Source organism: Macaca mulatta, chromosome 1 (assembly GCF_049350105.2).
Source record: "Macaca mulatta isolate MMU2019108-1 chromosome 1, T2T-MMU8v2.0, whole genome shotgun sequence".
Lineage (NCBI taxonomy): Eukaryota > Metazoa > Chordata > Mammalia > Primates > Cercopithecidae > Macaca > Macaca mulatta.
Genome location: NC_133406.1, coordinates 70661447 through 70679995, shown reverse-complemented (window position 1 = coordinate 70679995; position 18549 = coordinate 70661447). Strand labels below are relative to the sequence as shown.

The 18549-nt window shown below is 49.9% G+C and overlaps 1 protein-coding gene across 1 annotated transcript in view; it reads right to left on the bottom strand.

Moving 5' to 3' along the window:
* The window catches only part of VASH2 (vasohibin 2), a 42048-nt gene extending 26000 nt beyond the window's left edge, over positions 1-16048 (bottom strand). Inside the window, exons 1-4 of the mRNA XM_001107184.5 lie at positions 15872-16048; positions 14801-15274; positions 5486-5574; positions 354-410 (exon numbers count right to left, since the gene is read on the bottom strand). Coding sequence (XP_001107184.1) covers positions 354-410; positions 5486-5574; positions 14801-15076 — 422 coding nt within the window. The 5' untranslated portion in view covers positions 15077-15274; positions 15872-16048. The remainder of the gene's footprint in view (positions 1-353; positions 411-5485; positions 5575-14800; positions 15275-15871) is intronic.
* Between the last annotated feature and the right edge of the window lie 2501 nt (positions 16049-18549).

Sequence of the window (18549 nt, the reverse complement as noted above, 5' to 3'; positions counted from 1 at the left end):
GAGAAGTCGCCTCACAGGAAGGCACCAAAGCACAAGAGTTAATTCCTGGAGTTAGTGCCAGTATTCCATAGCACCCTCCCAATGTCCCAAGACAGAGGGCATTACAATAGAACAAATAAAGGAAGTCTCATGAGGCAGAGTTTACAAGCCTCCTCCATCCTGGGAGTTAGAATTCACCACTGAGCTCAGTCCTCAGTCCCACCTCCAACCTGGCCTTGGGGCACCCTCCACCTCCACCCCTTACAGACTAGGATACCTGAGCCCTGGGCTACGGGAATAGAGGTTGGGAGAGCAAGATGGCAGCTTGAGGGTAGGAGAGAGGTCATCTGGCCCATAGATCATGCACCACTTACCCACTCAGCGGTCTCATTTTCCTAATTTCAAAGAACTGGGTCCCTGTGTGATTATATCTGTGTAAAGTATGTAAAGGGAAAGTGACAGAAAACTCCAAAGGTCCCAGTAATGTGGCAGAGAAAGCTATGCATTCTGATTTCTCAATGAGATGAGGATGTGAGGGCTTTTCAGAAGTCGCCAGCACCCGGAAGGTAGCCAGTAGCCTCTAACTCCTCACTATCTTGCCCTGGAAATCTAATTTCTAACTTGTGCTTCAAAGTACCATAGACCTTTATACTAGCTCTTTTCAATCTGCTCTGTATTCTGGGTAGTTGAATATTTGTCTTAATTCACCTAGTAGACTACAAGCTCTTCGAGAGTTGGTACTATTCTTTTTTTAAAAAACAATTTTTTTTTTTTTTTGAGACGGAGTCTTGCTCTGTCACCCAGGCTGGGGTGCGGTGGCCGGATCTCAGCTCACTGCAAGCTCCGCCTCCTGGGTTTATGCCATTCTCCTGCCTCAGCCTCCCGAGTAGCCGGGACTACAGGCGCCCGCCGCCTCGCCCGGCTAGTTTTTTGTATTTTTTAGTAGAGACGGGGTTTCACCGTGTTAGCCAGGATGGTCTCGAACTCCTGACCTCGTGATCCGCCCGTCTCGGCCTCCCAAAGTGCTGGGATTACAGGCTTGAGCCACCGCGCCCGGCCAAAAAACAATTTTTTTAAGACATGAGCTTTCTATGTTGCCCAGGCTTGTCTTGAACTCCTGGGCTCAAGTGATTTTCCTGCCTCAACCTCCCAAGTAGCAGTATACACCACCATACCTAGCTAGAACTGTTCTTTCATTATCTTTATATCACCCATAAAACCTGGCAGAAGGCCAGGCACAGTGGCATATGCCTGTAATCCCAACACTTTAGGAGGCTGAGGTGAGTGGATCACCTGAGGTCAGGAGTTCGACACCAGCCTGGGCAACATGGCGAAATCCAGTCCCTACTAAAAACACAAAAACTAGCCACGTGTAATGGCATGGGCCTGTAATCCCAGCTACTCAGGAGGCTGAGGCAGGAGAATCACTTGAACCCAAGAGGCGGAAGTTATGGTGAGCCAAGATCGCACCACTGCATATCAGCCTGAGCAACAGAGTGAGACTCTGTCTCAAAAAAAAAAAAAAAAAAAAAAAAAAAAACCTGGCAGAAATCCAACATATGCAAGTTAACAAATATTACTAAATGAATGAGGAATACATGAATGGATGGATGAATATATGGATGGATGAATGAGTGAGTGGATGGATGGAATGGAAGGGTGGATGGGGATGGATGGAAGCAAGGATGAAAGGGTGGATTGACAGCAATAGGGCTTTTCTGTAGTGCACAGACTCTGTAGCAGGGCTTACTGTGGCGATGTCACTTTTTTTCATGCCTGTGCTGGCACTTGGCATTGATTACTAAATCTGAGAAGCTGCACCATTATTGACTATCTGGGATTTAGCTGACTACCCAGAAGGTCTCAGGAACTGACCAGCTTGCACCAAGTTGTTCTGAAGGAGATGAAGAGTTTCCCGATGCTGTGCTCTCTGAGGGCTGGGTTTTTATTTTTCTGAGTCTAGTGAGAAGTTGCTTTGTAGGTTTTGCTCTTCTGCCTCGAACAAAAGCCTATAGGAAAAGTGCACATCGGGAAGGTGCTAATGAAGCCTGAACTTCCATGCCCAGAGCTGCTGCAGGTCAGGTGGGTGTGGGAGAGTCAATGGGTGCCCCACAGTGACAAGGGTGCCTGGAAACACTTTGATCCCTCCTTTTTGAAAAGGGCTGGGATTCCTCTCCTGGCACAGCTGTGCTTGGTCACTCAGACACAAGCACACATAACCCTCTGAAGAGCTCGGTATAAGAAGATTCTGGGCTCCAGCCCTGGAGAGTCTGACTTCAGGCCATGGTTCATAACCCCAGATGCTACTCAGAGTTACCTCACCTTAGATGACTGAGCAGGAAGCTCCAGGCTGAGGGGCTGGGGGGCCTCTGAAGATCACCAGTTTGAGGGTTACTGACCTGGGCCGTAAGAACAACAACTAACCTTACAGGCTTGCCCAGTTTTTAAAGCATACAACATACAAGATCCTAGAGGTAAAAGACAAAAATGAAGGGCTAAATATTCTCATTGTGAAGCGATTTCTTTACCTCACCCAAAATTTATACAAGCAATGAGGTTCCTGGTACATAAAGTAGAATTCGGTTGGCAAAAATTCACTTCTATGCCCAACTTTCCTCTGCTCACATATCTAATTTATACATCTAGTGTATCAAGTGAGACAAGCATATAGTAAAATAACTTTAAAAAGTGTACCTGAACGTCTTCTTTCGGCTCCTTAATCATTGAGCCCCCGAAAGTGGGCTGGGGAGAAGGTCTGCTCTAAACATGCCCTGAGGGGGAGACACTCACTGAGCCTGAATTTGCTGTTAGAAGGCTTCTCCCCCAATCCAGCAGAGCTCATGTGGCACCTCTCTCTCCAGAACCCCGTGCAACACCAGCACTCCTGTTGGCTGCTGCTCTGAGGATGTCCAAGGGGAAAGCAGGATTCATCCTTTCCTATCTCCACTGCCAGCTGAGCACATCCACAGTCAGGACTGACGCCAACCAGTCCCCATATCCTGGCACCTGTCACTGTGTCCAGGACAAAGCAGTAGGGAGTCCCAAGGAACTAAATAAAAGTCAGGTCAGCAGGTAGAAGAGTGGGTGCCCTGCCTTCCTCGTGCAGTGGCCCCAGTGGGCAGGGGGCCGGGAGCAGGTCCCCACAGCCTGCTGGTGCTTCCCTTCTCTGGCCCTCTCTGTAGTCAGTGATGCTGTTGGTCATTGACCTTTGCAGTCATAATGGGTCAGAGAAGAGAAAAATCGAAAAGCAGATCCTTCAGGACAACCATGAAAAGGTGGCAGATAATGTGCTGACACGTTTACAGCAGTGTGAGCAAATGATATGTAAAGCACATGCATATTTGCCCCTATCAATGCATTCCCAGTTAGGCTAATTCTCTTAACTCTCAGCCAGATGATCCTTGTGAAGACCATGTCCTAGATAGAAGAGGGAAGCCTTAGGCCAGGTGCGGTGGCTCACGCCTGTAATCCCAGCACTTTAGGAGGCTGGAGTGGGCGGATCACAAGGTCGGGAGATCAAGACCATCTTGGCTAACATAGTGAAACCCCATCTCTACTAAAAATTAGCCAGGCATGGCAGCGGGCACCTGTGGTCCCAGCTACTCGGGAGGCTGAGGCAGGAGAATGGCATGAATCTGGGAGGTGGAGCTTGCAGTGAGCCGAGATTGCATCAGCCTGGGTGACAGAGCGAGACTCTGTCTCAAAAAAAAAAAAAAAAAAAAAAAAAAGTGGGGAGTCTTAAAGCCTATAATCAGTTGACTTTTAAGTTATAAAAAAAAAAAGAGGAGGGAGGCATTCTAATTGCTGTCACCTTCTAGAATAGTCTATGAGGAGTCAGTCACATCCAGAAAGGGTCAGCTCTTGGGTCCGGGTCTGCTCTGGCAGGAGTTGGTGCCTCGGGACCACATGGAACTCCCCATGTGGGTCCCAGGGTGGGCATCAGCACAAACACCAGACAGCCTTCCAAGGGCCAGGGCCGCCAGCCTCACTCCTGGAGACTGGCGCTACCTGCTCCTCCTAATATTGCCTTAGGATTTACTGGGAAGATGCCGGCTGGGGAGCTGATGATCTGTGAAGTGAAAACAAAGAAGCCAATCAAGTCATCTCCCGACCCAAATGAGCAGAAACTGGTATTTTCCGATCTAGTAATACCAAGCCCTGGGAGGGGGGGCGGTGCTAGTGTTTGGTCCCTGCAGGGAAGACACAAAAATCCACCCGGAAGATTTTTGCCATAACATAGAATGGACGGGCTTTTCTGGCATATGTGGGGCATGTGTGCAGTGTCCCCTGAAATCCTTTCTGCCTCAGGGCTGGGTATGGACAGACAAACAGGAAGCCGGTCAGTGTGCCCGGGACCTTGTAGAATAGGCTATGTTTTATACATTTATGGAGGAAGGCTAGCGGTCCACAGAAGCTTGACCTCCTGGACAGTGTGCTGGGGTCCAGCTTCCCATCTGACTCCTCTCTCTATAAAATGCCAGAAGGGGCAGGTGGACCATCCACTCCTGCCCCCCTGTCCCTACAGTGTTGCTCGTGGGAGTCCTCGGAACTGATCTAATCCTGACTACAAACAACCTGCAGATGCGGAGGAGAAACGGACCAAACCGGCTGGTCTGAACTCGGACTGAACCCAATGAGTTTCTTAGGTCTTCCTCAAGCTCAAGTTGGGGGAGAGGGCCCCCAATTGTAGAAGCCCAACCATTCATGTAGAACTGAGCAGGTCACCAGCCTGGGTCACCTGGGGAAACAAAGGCAGCACCAGGTGGGCCTCTTGTAGATCATGAGCAGTTAGGGATGAGGGCAAAACAGAGAAAGAGAAAAGGAATGGAAGAGTAGAAGGGAAGAAGGCAATAGACAGTAAAGGGCTGGGTGTGGTGGCTCACGCCTGTAATCCCAGCACTTTAGGAGGCCGAGGCATGTGGATCATTTGAGGTAAGTTCGAGACCAGCCTGACCAACATGGAGAAACTCTGTCTCTACTAAAAATACAAAAATTAGTCAGGTGTGGTGGCAGACGCCTGTAATCCCAGCTACTCAGGAGGCTGAGGCAGGAGAATCGCTTGCACCCAGGAGGTGGAGGTTGCAGTGAGCCGAGAGTGTGCCAACACACTCCATCCTGGGTGACAGAGCAAGTCTTCATCTAAAAAAGAAAGACACTGAAGGAGAACAGGAGGAGGGGAACAAAGATGACCAAGAGGAAGGAAGTGGAGAAAGAGAAGATAGAAGGAAGAGAGGTGCTCAGGGGAAAAAGGGAAAGGACAGGGAAGAGGAGGGAGAAAGAGAAGCCAGAGGGACTCAAGGTGGACCAGCCTGCTCCATTGGGTCACTGCAATTACATCCTCCATGCACACTCTTTCTAGACTCCCACCTGGGGCATCCCTCCATGCCTGGCCTCACCAACCTTAGAGAGCTTTTGATGACCAGCTGGGGACAGATTTGCCACCAGGCTTGCGATCACCATGCCTGTCCCCTGGCTGGGTGTGCTCAGACCTTGGTTGGAAGGATACTGTAGGGTCTTCATGTAATTCTGGATCGCCTGGAGCCAGTCTGGGATCGTCATCGAGAGCCTGTAGTTTGGGACCTGGGGTATTGAAGGCTGCAGAGAAATAGAGAAGAGGAAGTGTTTATTAAGGAGGCGCTCTGGGGCCCAGCTTCTGGGGACAGGCAGCGGGCTGAAGCCACCAGAGAGAGAGGTGCTCCTGAGAGCCAATGGCAACATGGTCACCCTGGCGTGGCCACCTGATTGAGCAGTGCCTCCTCCATGAGGTCTCCCGGGAACAGTGAGTCCTTCATTGACGCTCTCCCTCTCTGAGTTCCCTCTGAGTCATGGTGGTTCTCTATGGCCCTCCGTGCTGTGTGAATACAGCTTTCTTCCCTGCAGGAGCCTAACGCCTCCTTGAGGCAAAGGACCACGTTCTATCGTGTCCCCCGCCGAGCCTGGCCCAGGACAGGCATGAAAGCACTTCATCAATGATTGCATAACACCTTTTGCTGCGTGGCCAGTGGTGATCCACTACAAGTGCTCTACTGCAGGGCCACATTTACACAGAATATAAAGTGAATGGATGCCAGGCGCCGTGGCTCACGTCTGTAATTCCAGCACTATGGGAGGCCAACACAGGTGGATCTCATGAGTCCAGGAGTTCGAGACCAGCCTGGCCAACATGGAGAAACACCATCTCTAAAATTTAAATAAATAAATAAATAAATAAATAAATAAATAAATAAATAAAGTGAACGGTGCCCTAGAAAATTGCAACATGGCACCAAGAGTGCCACATCTCAATACCACCCTCCCTGCAATGCCCAGTGTGTCCCTTTCCCTGAGTCCTATCCCAGATGGATTAGGGAAGATCCCTCTTCTTGCCTTGACTCTCCCCAGGCAAGTGCAGCTCCTCTGACTCATGAGTCATCTTACCACTTTACCCCTCATAGCAACTCAATCAACACATTCACCTCCCAGTCTGCCCCTCAGTCAACACTCCCTGAATGTCTACAACATAGCAGATGAAGTCCTGATCCCTGCCAGGAAGAGAAAGAACCAAAGGCAGGCAAGGACTGGAAAGGGGGAAGCAGCCCTATCCTGAAGGCCGAGAGCAAGAACAGACAGGGACGTCCAGTCGAGTCACTGCTGAAAAGCCAGGCATGGTTTGGGGTTTTCTTGGTTGGTTTTGTTTTTTGCTTTATTTCCCCTATATGTCTCTCGGTCTTCTGACCTCTGTCTTCCTGAGGTCCTTGGTGACAGAGAATCTCAGCCCACGTGGGTGGGGCTCCGGCAGTGCTGCTGCTGGGAAGGAGAAATGAGGCTCCTCCAGGCCAAGCCACTTAAGGAGAAGCAGAAAGGGCCTGAGGACGGGTGACACTCACCCTCAGAGCAAATAGGGCAAGGGCGGCCCTGGGGATTTGGTGCTCCGCTGATGGAAGGGGACTCCGCTGGGGAGACGGGGATGGCCCTGGGCAGCCAGGCCAGGCAGCAGAGCCAGACACTGCCTAAGGCTGTTCGAGGCTCTCTCCCTGGCTCTCCAGGCACCAGCCCCAGTGTGAGGCTGAGGGCACGCTGTCTCCCGCCTGGGCATCGGGCTCTTTCCATACTTCCACCCCTCTGGCTGCACTTACTGCAAATGCTCCTTGACATTCCTTTCCTCTCACTGCCTCAATTCTCTCTTGGCTTTGAAATGTCCTACTTCACAGCAACTGCCTCGTCAGCTGGAAGGAAACTCATCAGAATCACACTTCCTGCATTACAGCCAAGGTATTATGTGTGTGTGCGTGAATGTGCGTGTGAATGTGAGTGTGTGTGCCCATTCAAGCACAGCTATTCTGCAAGCTCCATTTTGTGTATGACATGTCAACCCAAATCAATCACATTTCTGTCTGGGAGTGTCATTTCGGGGGCAAAACATTGAATATTTGTTCCCATCACACACACACACACACACACACACACACACACACACAAAGCAAGTCAAAATGTAAAGTGTATCCTGTGTGTTTGCCCTAACATACACTAGAAAGTGCTTTATGTAAAAAATGTGCCAGAGATTTCACAAGGTGAGGAGAGAAGGGGAGACGCGAACAAGTATGTCTTTAGCACCTCCTGTGTTTCAAGCTTTAGGCCCTGTATGAACGGGAGAGAAAGCCCAGGAGCAGAGGCAGAGAGGAGGGGAATTCTAGTTTATGAAGACATACGCAGGTTGGACGCAGTGGCTGATGCCTGTAATCCCAGTACTTTGGGAGGCCAAGGTGGGTGGATCGCTTGAGCCCAGAAGTTCAAGACCAGCCTGGGCAACATGGCAAGACCCCATCACTAAAAAAAAAAAAATTAGCCGAGCATGGTGGTGCAGGCCTGTAGTTTCAGCTACTCAGGAGGCTGAGGTAGGAATATGGCTTGAGCCCAACAGGTCAAGGCTGTAGTGAGCCATAAATGAGCCACCATACTCCAGCTTGGGTGACAGAGCAAGACCCTGTCTCAAAACAAAAGACATAAACATTTCTGCACAGAAAAACACAGTCTAAACCTCTTTAATAGAAAAGCTGGTAAGCGTGGGAAAACGCCCTGAAGAATCACCAGCCACCTAAGAGATCCCCAGAGAGGTGTCCCTAGGCCAGAGCCTTGCTGTAGCCAGTAAGACTTGGCTCAAGAGTCTGCTGAAGGACTGACCACCAAATTATTTCAACCCCCGTCAAGCCCAACAAAGCCCACAAGAGCTAGATGGCAGGGTGGGAGCCGACGGCAGCTGGTCCTCAGAATAGCAACCCGATGGCGCCCGAGGGCTTTTAAAAACAGCTGCATGGTTACCTCAGCCTGGCTGTGAGCTGAGTGCAGGAGCTGTGGCCACACTTCCTGCCCATTGGGAGGGCAAACGTATACATTCCCCAAGTCCCAGCTGGGGGCAGGGCTGTGGTAGGGAGGTGCAGAGACCGCAGACGGAATGATGTCATAGGCTACAGCTCACTCTGATGTCTGGGAGAGATGGCTGGGCTTACCCTGGAGGGTCCACTTCCAGCCAGCGCCTCGGGCTGCCAACATTCCCACTGGCCATGGACTGTAAACCAGGTGGGCTTCCTGGAGTGTCATTAGGAGACACACACAACCAGGTCCAAAGCCCTGCTCTGCCACCTACTAGCTGTGGGCCCTGGTCAAGCTGCATGACCTCTCTAAGCCTCTGTTTTCTTCCTGATAAAATAGGAATAGTATCACCTACTTCCAACCTTCCAAGCTGGTTGTAAGCATTACATGACCTAATGCAAAAGTAGGCAGCTTGGGACTTGGCATATGGTGCTCATTAAGTGTAAGCTATGTTGGCCAGGCCCTGTGGCTCACGCCTTTGGGAGGCCATGGTGAGTGGATCACTTGAGGTCGGGAGTTTGAGACCAGCCTGGCCAACAGGGCGAAACCCCGTCTCTACTAAAAATACAAAAATCAGTTGGGCGTCGTGGCGGGCGCCTGTAATCCCAGCTACTCGGGAGGCTGAGGCAGGAGAATTGCTTAAACCTGGGAGGCGGAGATTGCAGTGATTGAACCACTGCACTCCAGCCTGGGTGTCAGAGCAATACTCCATCTCAAAAAAAGAAAAAAGAAAAGTGTAAGCTGTGTTATTATTCATCACCAATATATTGTCAGGGGTCTAGGCTGGGGAAACCTGAATGATCCATACTTTTCTGGAACTGGAAAACAGAATCAGCAGCAGCAGAGTCCCTGGACACTCAACTTGGGAGCTTCACATCATGAAGATACCTTCCCACCTTAACGGAGAGGATGAAAACGTTCACTGCTCCCTGGGGATGCACTGATCACAATGAGTTAATATCCTTAATTCATTATGCGTTCATGCAAAGTGACAAGAAAACTCTTTAGGCCTCAGTGAAACTAAAAATGGCCCCCAAAGGCGGAAGCAACCCGTGTCCATTGACAGATGAATGAATAAACAAAATGTGGCATCCCACGGAATATACGATGGTATACAATGGAACAGTATTCAGCCTTTAAAAGGAAAGACGTTTTGACACATGCTATCACATGGATGAAACCTGATGACATTTTGCTAAATGAAATAAGCCAGTCACAAAAGGACAAATATTGAATAATTCCTCTTACATAAGGTTCCTAGAGTAGTCAAAGTCATAGAGACACAAAGTAGAATGGTGGCTGCCAGGGGCTGGGGAGAGAGGGAAACGGAAAGTCAGTGTTGAATGGGTACAAGGTTTCAGTTAGGAAGATGAAAAACGTCTGGAGATGGATGGTGGTGACGGCTACACAACAATGTGAAGGTACTCAGTGCCACAGAGTTGTACACTTAAAAACGGTAAATTACATGATATATCTCTCTCTCCACAATTTTAAGAGCCATGAAAAGACAATTCACAAAACAAGAAAAGCAAATAGTAACCAAATATTTGAAGAAATTGTTTAAGTGCTCTAGTAATATAAGAAACGCAAATTAAAGCCACTGCAAAACATCATTTTCCACCTTTCCAGTTAGCAAAAACATGCTGAAATGTAGATCCCCAATGCTGGTAAGGATGCTCTCCTACAGGACCGAGGCAAACATAAATTGGTACAACCTTTTTAGGAAAAGCCCAGGGCACATCCCTTTTTTCTGTTCGTGACTGGGGCCCGCAGAGTCCCTTCTCATGCTATTTTCCTGCCAGATTTCATCAATTGCTGTACTACCTGAAACTCCAGCTTTGATTGTCTGTGCCCTTCCCCTCAAGGGTTTCACCACCTGCTGCCTACATTAGCCCCACAGCCGTGGCCAGGCTGATGAAGGCAGAATCCAGAGGAAACAGATAGAAACGAACCTCTTCACACAGGCACTGCGCCTGTTTTCTAAGGCTGGAGGCCCCAGACAACTTGGGGGCTAGGGGACACAAGGAGGGAGTGGAGTGGACAGAAAGATGGTGTTCAAGAGAAAGAATAATGAAACAAACCACAGGCAAAGCTCTTGTGAGGAGCCTCTCTTCCACTCTGTTCTTGTGAAGCACAACTGACCTGTCGGTGATACGGACCGACACAGTTGTGTAACTGACATTGCCGTGCGGGAGAGAAGGGAAAGACCAGGAAAGGAGCCAGGGAGGCAGTAAGAACCCCAGGCACTAGGAATCTTTAACAAGAGCAAGGAGAATTCAAAACCTTTTGTCATCCCTACTCTGAAAACACTATGCAGGCACCAGACAGAAGAATCTGCTCTGGCAGCTTGGGAAGAGAAGCACAAAACAGCACCCTCGAGCCCAGGATGAGCCCCAGGCTCCTGCAACAGAGGCAGCCAGGAATCTGTGGGACAGAGGTGCAGGACAGACAGACAGACAGAAGGTTCTCAATCCAGGACTGGGGAGGGAAGGAGCTGCCCGCAAGAGCTGGCAGCGGGCAGGGATGGCCCTTGACTGCAGCCAGGTCTCTAGTACCAAACACTCCCGTGTCTTCACTCAGGTGAAACTCAGTCCTCTAAATGTGAATTATTTTCCAACTGGGAATCAACACGAGAGTAAGACACAAGAAGTGGGGTCTGCAAGAAACTGACTGCTGTTTCTTGCTGAATCCATCCTGGTTTTCTGCCCCAAGTAGAGTCCAGTTCCAGGCTGTTAAGAAAGAGGAGGATTGCCCTAGAATTTTCCTAGAATGTCCACTGTTTTTTTCGGGGCTGGCCACTCTCTCTGAGCCTTGCTTCCCATCTGCTATTATCCTCCAACTGACTCTTGCTATTTCCTTAAAGTCTCTCTGAAAAAATCCTGCCTCTGACCTGGTCAATTGCTATCTTCAGACCCAACAACCACCAGGGGAGAGGCCTGGAGTCACAAATTTAGAAGGAGGATCTCAAAGCAGGGGAATCCCTGCAAGGAGGGGACATCTGGACCCTTCAGGCAGAAGTTACCATGGCTGCTAAGGGAATGTCCTGTAGTCAAAGGAAGTGTCATTTAGTCCTCCATGCAGGTCCTTGAAAACCTCCCCCATCCACTTCTTTTGCTTCTTAGTCTATAGTCAATGGCCAAAAATGATTGATCCCCCTGAAGCCCACCAAGCTTTTACCACTGCTGCCACCCTACCACCCTTCTTCTGTACCAATTCCTCAGTAAGATATTGATTTGGTTGATGGAGAAAACGACTCGACCCCAGAGGAAAGAGTCTGCCAAGCTGAGCACAGGAACAATCCTCTAATCCCAGAGGAGTAGCCCCTGGAAAAGGGAGCTTTTGAGGCTCTTCCCATGTTAAGGCCTAGGCAGGGGTCAGGGCTTGGGGAATGTCGGGGCCGGGGGAGATACCATGATAGGATTGGGGATAGAGAACCAACCATTAAGATGCAATGTAAGAGAAATGTTCAGTTCTTTATATTTAGGGCCAAAAAGCTGACTGTCCACATTTGGGCTGGGGATTCCTGGTTTGGAAGCAGTTTTCATGTGACCTTTTAGTTACTATGAAAAGTACCATATGATATGGCCACTGTATAAAAAAGGGAAGACTGGCCGGGCGCGGTGGCTCACACCTGTACTTTTGGGAGGCCGAGGCGGGTGGATCATGAGGTCATGAGTTTAAGACCAGCCTGCCCAATACGGTGAAACCCCGTCTTACTAAAAATACAAAAAATAGCGGGGTGTGGTGGCACATGCCTGTAATCCCAGCTACTCAGGAGGCTGAGGCAGGAGAATTGCTTGAACCCGGGAGGCGGAGTTTGCAGTGAAGCAAGATCACGCCACTGCACTCCAGCCTAGGCGACAGAGCAAGACTCCATCTCAAAAAAAAGGGAACACTTTCTTAAGAACACAGCATTCAGCTACAATAATGGAAAAATCAGGTACAGGTCTCAGGAAGTAGCAGTCTGTGTTCTAAACTGCTCAGACATGATTTAGAATACTGTGTTTCATATGTGCTTGCAAATGACTAATGACAAACTAGGAATTGTCTCAGAAGGAGGAGGGTGAGTTGGTCTGGGAATTATGACACATAAGAAAGGGCAAAAGACCAGGCGCGGTGGCTCATGCCTGTAATCCCACTACGTTGGGAAGCCAATGCAGGAGAATCGCTTGAGCCTAGAAGTTTGAGACCAGTCTGGGAAAAACAGTGAGACCTTGTCTCTACAAAAAAAATTTGTTTTAAGTTAGCCAGGTTGAGTGGTATGTGTCTGTAGTCCCAGCTACAATCAGGAGGCTGAGGTGGGAGGATTGCTTGAACCTGGGAGGTTGAGGCTGCAGTGAGCCATGATCACACACTGCACTCCAGCCTGGGTGACAGAGGAAGGCCTTGTTTCCAAAAAAAGAAAAAAGAAAAGGGCAAAAGGAGCTATCTGTGGACAAAGAAGTCTAAAGGAAGAAGCAGAGCAGAATGATAGAAAAAGTCACAGTCCTGAGGGCTCATAGTCCAGCGGACCTCTAGCATCACACAGATCAGCATTAGCGACCTGGAGACTCACGGGTCATAACATCATGAGATTTTAGAGTTGGAAAGAACTTACAAAGTCTGCTCTATTTCCATTTTATAGATGAGAAAACTAAGGGCAGAGATTTTAAGTGAATGACCTCACTTAAGTGAGGCACAAGGGCTGGATGTCATACAAGCAAGACTAGGATTCAGTTCCTTGATGTTTACTCCAAGTCCCTTCCATCCTAAGAGCACTCTCTCATAACATTCAAGGGTGCTGTGAGTAGCAAAGGAAGTCGCCAATGCTCTGCCCTGATTCCAAAGGCAACACAATAATCAGTGATGAAATGTGATTTGGGGGTGGGAGGGTGCTGCGAGGAGGATTTATGGTTGGTCTATGAGCTTCCTAACAGTCAACTCTGGCCAGGCCTGAGATCAGCTGCCTGGGAAGCAGCAAGCTCCCCATTCCCAAGAGGTCTTCAGAAAGAGGAGGGGATTCTGTTGAGAGGTGGGAGACTGGTCTCTACAAATAGGAAAATTCCATGATTCCCACATAGAGAATGCACCCCCCACCTGCCCCCATACATGGTTGGGGGAAGGATGAAAGCACAATTAGAGGCAGGGTTGGTGCTGGTGCTACTAAGGAAGGCAGCATGGGACAGTAGGAACAGGCGTGTTTTTCCTTGTGGTCACTTTTCTTCCAAGTTTAAGGGCTCTCGGCTCCTCACTGGAGGAAAAATTCAATTCTCAAGTCAGAACTGCAAACCAGGAACAAGGTTGTTCTCATGTTCAAGAACTCAGCAAGGGTAATTACGGTTGACACTAAAGCAGGCAAGATTCTAGCTGGGCACAATGAAGATCTCCTTGACCAGCAGAGTAACAGAACACTGTAACTGACTGCAGCAGTAAGTTTAGAGGCTCTGTCACTTCCCCAAGGACACACACAGCTTTCTGGCCTGCAGGCTCAGATGCTCAGCTGTCACCAGGCTGGGGACTCAACCAGATGGCCTTCCGGGTCTCAAGTCTGGCATTCCTAGACCTGCCCAGGAATCTTCTCAGCCGTACCAGCGTCCCCAGGGTCCAGGGGAAACCATCCGTCACGCTATAACCCCGAGGCTCGGCAGCATTTCTCCCCAGTTTGCATTTTGATGTTTCATATAACATATCTACTCCCACCAGGGGACATCTCCCTCCCTCGGTAACGATATCCTTAGCCACCAAACCCAAATGGCTCACTGGCTTCTCTCCAAGGCAAAAAGAGAGTTTCACTCCTCAGCCTCTTTTTCTATCCAGTGAGACTAATTCATCATGTGTACTGGAAAGTCCCTTTTAAGTCTCAGCCAAAAGTCTTTCTTTTTTCTTGGAGCCCAAATAAGCTGGGAAGAGAGAGAGAGAGTTCACTGTTTTGCAAGTTTCAGAGGTGAAAGTCACTGTCATAAAAAAAAAGAAAAGAAAAAAAATTGGCAAAAAGTCTGGAAATGATTCACACTGAGAAGTCTGACTGGTTGATTTCAAATTCATTCACAGCTTAATAAATCATTTGCTGGGGGAAGAGGGGAGCAGAGGAGGAGCAAGACACTCTAAAGAGAACAAGCAGAGTGGGATCCCTGAGGTCTATGCATTCTTTGGCATCGCTGGTACCTGCTGGCTCTAGCTTTTGCTGAAGAAGGATGTATGTGGGGGTGAGTAAATAATAGAGTTTGGCTGGAGGTTCAAAGACACCTTGGCACAATCCAATTACATAGTCCCAGGATAGCAAGCCCACTACCTCTCCCTTCCCCATTTCTTAGGCTTCCAATCTAAACATCTCAATTAGAAAAGGGCTGGCAGGGAGAAATGGGGAGAGGAAGGAGTTTGTAGCAGGACCAGGAAAATGGAGATTGCCTCTATTTGCTATGTACAGGCTGAAACGGTCCCCTCTTTGCCTACCTACACCCAGACCCCCAACCCTGCCCTGGAAGCCACTGACCTTTGCCAAGAAGGTGGCGTTCCTGATGGCGCCCACCATTTCTCCCCCCTTAGGGTGCACCTTGGCCACGTGCATCCACATGCGCTCCCAGGTGTGGCTGTCGATGGGGAAGCCGCTCTTGTTAACGTGGAACAGCACCCCGCCGTCTTTGTCCTCCTCCTCCGAGCCCCCGCTGGTGGCGAGGCTCACGGGCCGCGCGTGGCTGCTCCGGGATCGGGTGCCTTTGGCGCCTTTGGGGTGGGGGCAGCGGTGAGTGTCGGCCGCGGAGCCGGTCATGGTGGGGCCTGGGCGGGGAGCGAAGTACTGGGGACGCGCGGCGGCGGCGGCGGCGGCGGGGGGCGTGTGCGCGCGGGCGCGGCGCGGGGATCAGCGCCCCGCGGGGGCGGCCTTCTCCATGCCTCTTGCTGCGGCAGGACGCGCCAAGGGGGAGCGGCGGCGGGAGCTCCGCGGAGACTCCCTGCTTACCGGCGGTGCCTGAAATCAGCGGAGACACAGCTGACACCACAGCTAAGTGGACCCACAGAGGAACCGAGTAAGGGGCCCCGGAGTGTCTCCACGACACCCCCCGCTTCCCCCTGCACGCTGACAACCTCCCTGGGAATCGATGACGGGTTTCCAGCCCTGCTATTACCTAGAAAGGCAGCTCAAAATGTGCTACGAAGCTTCACACACATCTAAACCCCGGGGGTTGGGGATGGAGGGGCACAAGGAGCGTGGGGGATGCGGAGCGCAAGGTGTGGGGAGAAGAAAGACAGCTTGTGTAGCGTGAAGGAACAGGAGGTTCCCGCAAGGCTCCACACATTCCTAGGTCCCCAGATGTGGCCGAGAGAGGAGCGCAGCCACGAACGTGCCGGCACGTGAGCGCCCAGGGCTGGCGCGAGGGCGCTGCAGCAGCCTTGGCTTGCAAGGCGGCCCGCTTTCTTCCAGGAAGCCCTCCCGGACCCCGGCGGGGACCTAGTGGAAAGAGCTCCATCCGCCCCCTTTTCACCGAGTTCCAGCGCCTAGCACCGGAGGGACTGGTTGCAGGCGGGCGGAGCGCAGGAAGGGCTCGCGGCAGCTCCAGTATCCTACCTCGGGACGGTCGGCTTCATAGCTGCAGAGCCTCTCCGGGCGGCGGGACAGTGGGGGCTGCTGCTGCTGCTGCTGCTGCTGCTGCTGGGCCTGGGACTGGGGCTGGGGCTGGGGCTGGGGCTGCTGGGGCTTGCTGCGGCCGTCGCCTCATTCCATGTCCCATTCTCGAATGTTATTCTGTGACATATAACCGAGTCACCCGGGCAGCCGCCGATGTTCCGAATGCGTCCATTGGCCACCGCAACAAAGAGGGGCGGGTCCTGGGCTCGGGACTCTACAACCCCGAGCTCCGCGACGTTCTGATTGGCTCCAGGGGTTCCCTGGCGGGAGGGGACCGGAGTAGGGGGAGCCTGGCTGCCACGCGAAATCCGATCGCTGTCGTGTCCTGGGAGCCCCGCGGGCTGGAGCGTGTGGCCATGGGACCTAAGATCTAGTTACCCCAGGGGTCGTGGCACTTCGAGGGTTTGCAACTGTGGAAGCAGAGGAGAAACAAAACCACCCAAGAAGTGACCCCGCGGAAGCAGAGGGTTTGGCATCAGAACAGCATTCCCTGAGGGACGCTGGACACACTTACCTGCCTCTACCTGGGATGATGAGTGGTTCATCCTCTACCCGGGATTATGAGGGGCTGTTCATACCTACGCGTAAAATTAAATCTTTTTTCAATCCTGCATTTACAAATTCCTCAAAATTAACAAGTGGGTGCAGCTTTGGATCCTCTGGTATTAGTCACGGTTAATAAAGTCCCTTTAAGCCCAAGTTGAGAGGAGACAATAAAACCCAAGAGGTCAGGCAGGCCCTGACTGTTCTGCCACAGCTGTCCAGTGAGAGGAGGGATGGAGAGATGCTTCCAAATCATGGTGAAGTGGGTGGCTATCCCACACTCACTACTGAAACGCCTTCTCTTTCTTTTTCTTTAAGAAAGAGGAGAGCAGGTTGAGGTGGGAAGAGCACCAGACTGCTGACCTGAAGTCTGGCTCCAAGTCCAGGTTTGTCACTTTGCTCAGCTGTGTGACCCTGGACAAGCCACTTCCCTGCTCTGCGCCTTAGCTTCTCTTTCTGAAATGAGAGCAGACCTCCCGCCCTCCAGGGTCTGCTCTGGCTGTAAGGTTCTGTGATTCCCTGACTTCCTCTCTTGTGACACTGAGGATCCTGGCCATAGCATCCTTTCTCTTTAAACTGCAGGTCAGCTGGCCAGCTCTGAGCGAAGCAGTTATGAGAGCTATGCTAAGTGAACCTTGAATTAAGAAGACAGTTGTCAGAGAGCCACTGAGGGCGGATCAGTTTCTGAATGCTTACCCTGACAAGTTGCCTGTCATGGAACCGGAACTTCTCTTCCACAGGAGGGCAGAGACCCCTGAAGGGTAGTTGAGAGCCAGGGCTTGGGTGAGAAGACCTGGATTCTGGACTTAGCCCTGCACTGCTCCCTGAGACAGAGTCTATGCCAAGGACTTTATAGATTCAATAATGAGAATAGGGCAGACACGGTGCCTCACACCTTTAAACCCAGCACTTTGGGAGAAAGAGGAGGAAGGATTACTTGAGGCCAGGAATTAGAGACTGGACGAACATCGCGAGACCTTGTCTCTACTAAATAAATAAATAAATAAATAAATAAATAAATATTTTGAAATTAGCCAGATGTGGTGGCACACACCTGTAGTTCCAGCTGCTCAGAAGGCTGAAGCAGACATGTAGAATGAAACTGGATCCTCGTCTCTTACCTTACACAAAAATCAACTCCAAATGGATCAAAGACTTAATTAAATCTAAGACCTGAAACCATAAAAATTCTAGAAGATAACATGAGAAAAACTCTTCTAGACGTTAGCTTAGGCAAAGAAATCATGACTAAGACCTCAAAAGCAAATGTAACAAAAATGAAAATAAATAAACAGGACCTAATTAAACTAAAAAGGGTCTGCACGGCAAAAGAAATAATCAGCAGAATAAACAAACAATCCACAGAGTGGGAGAAAATATTCACAAACTGTGCATCTGACAAAGGACCAGTATCCAGAATCTACAAGGAACTCAAACAGATCAGCCAGATAAAAACAATCTCATCAAAAAATGGGCAAAGGACATGAATAGACAATTTTCAAAAGAGGATATACTGTCAACAAACATATGAAAAAAATGTTCAACATCACGAATTATCAGGGACATGCAAATTAAAACCACAAAAAGTTACCATCTTACTCTTGCAAGAATTGCCATAATTTAAAAGTCAAAAAATAATAGATGTTGGTATGGATGTGGCAAAAAGGGAACATGTCTAAAACTGCTGGTGAGAATGTAAACTAGTACAACCACTATGGAAAACAGTATGGAGATTCCTTAAGGAACTAGAAGTAGAGCTAAAACTACCATTCGATCCATCAATCCCACTGCAGGGTATCTACCCAAAGGAAAAGAAGTCATTATATGAAAAAGACACGTGCACACGTGTGTTTATAGCAGCACAATTTGCAATTGCAAAAATATGGGACCAACCTAAGTGCCCATCAACTAATGAGTGGATAAAGAAAATGTGGTATATATACACCATGGAATACTACTCAGCCATAAAAAGGAATGAAATAATGTCTTTTGCAGCAACTTGGATGAAGCTAGAGGCCATTATTCTAAGTGAAGTAACTCAGGAATGGAAATCCAACACCAAATATTTTTATTTA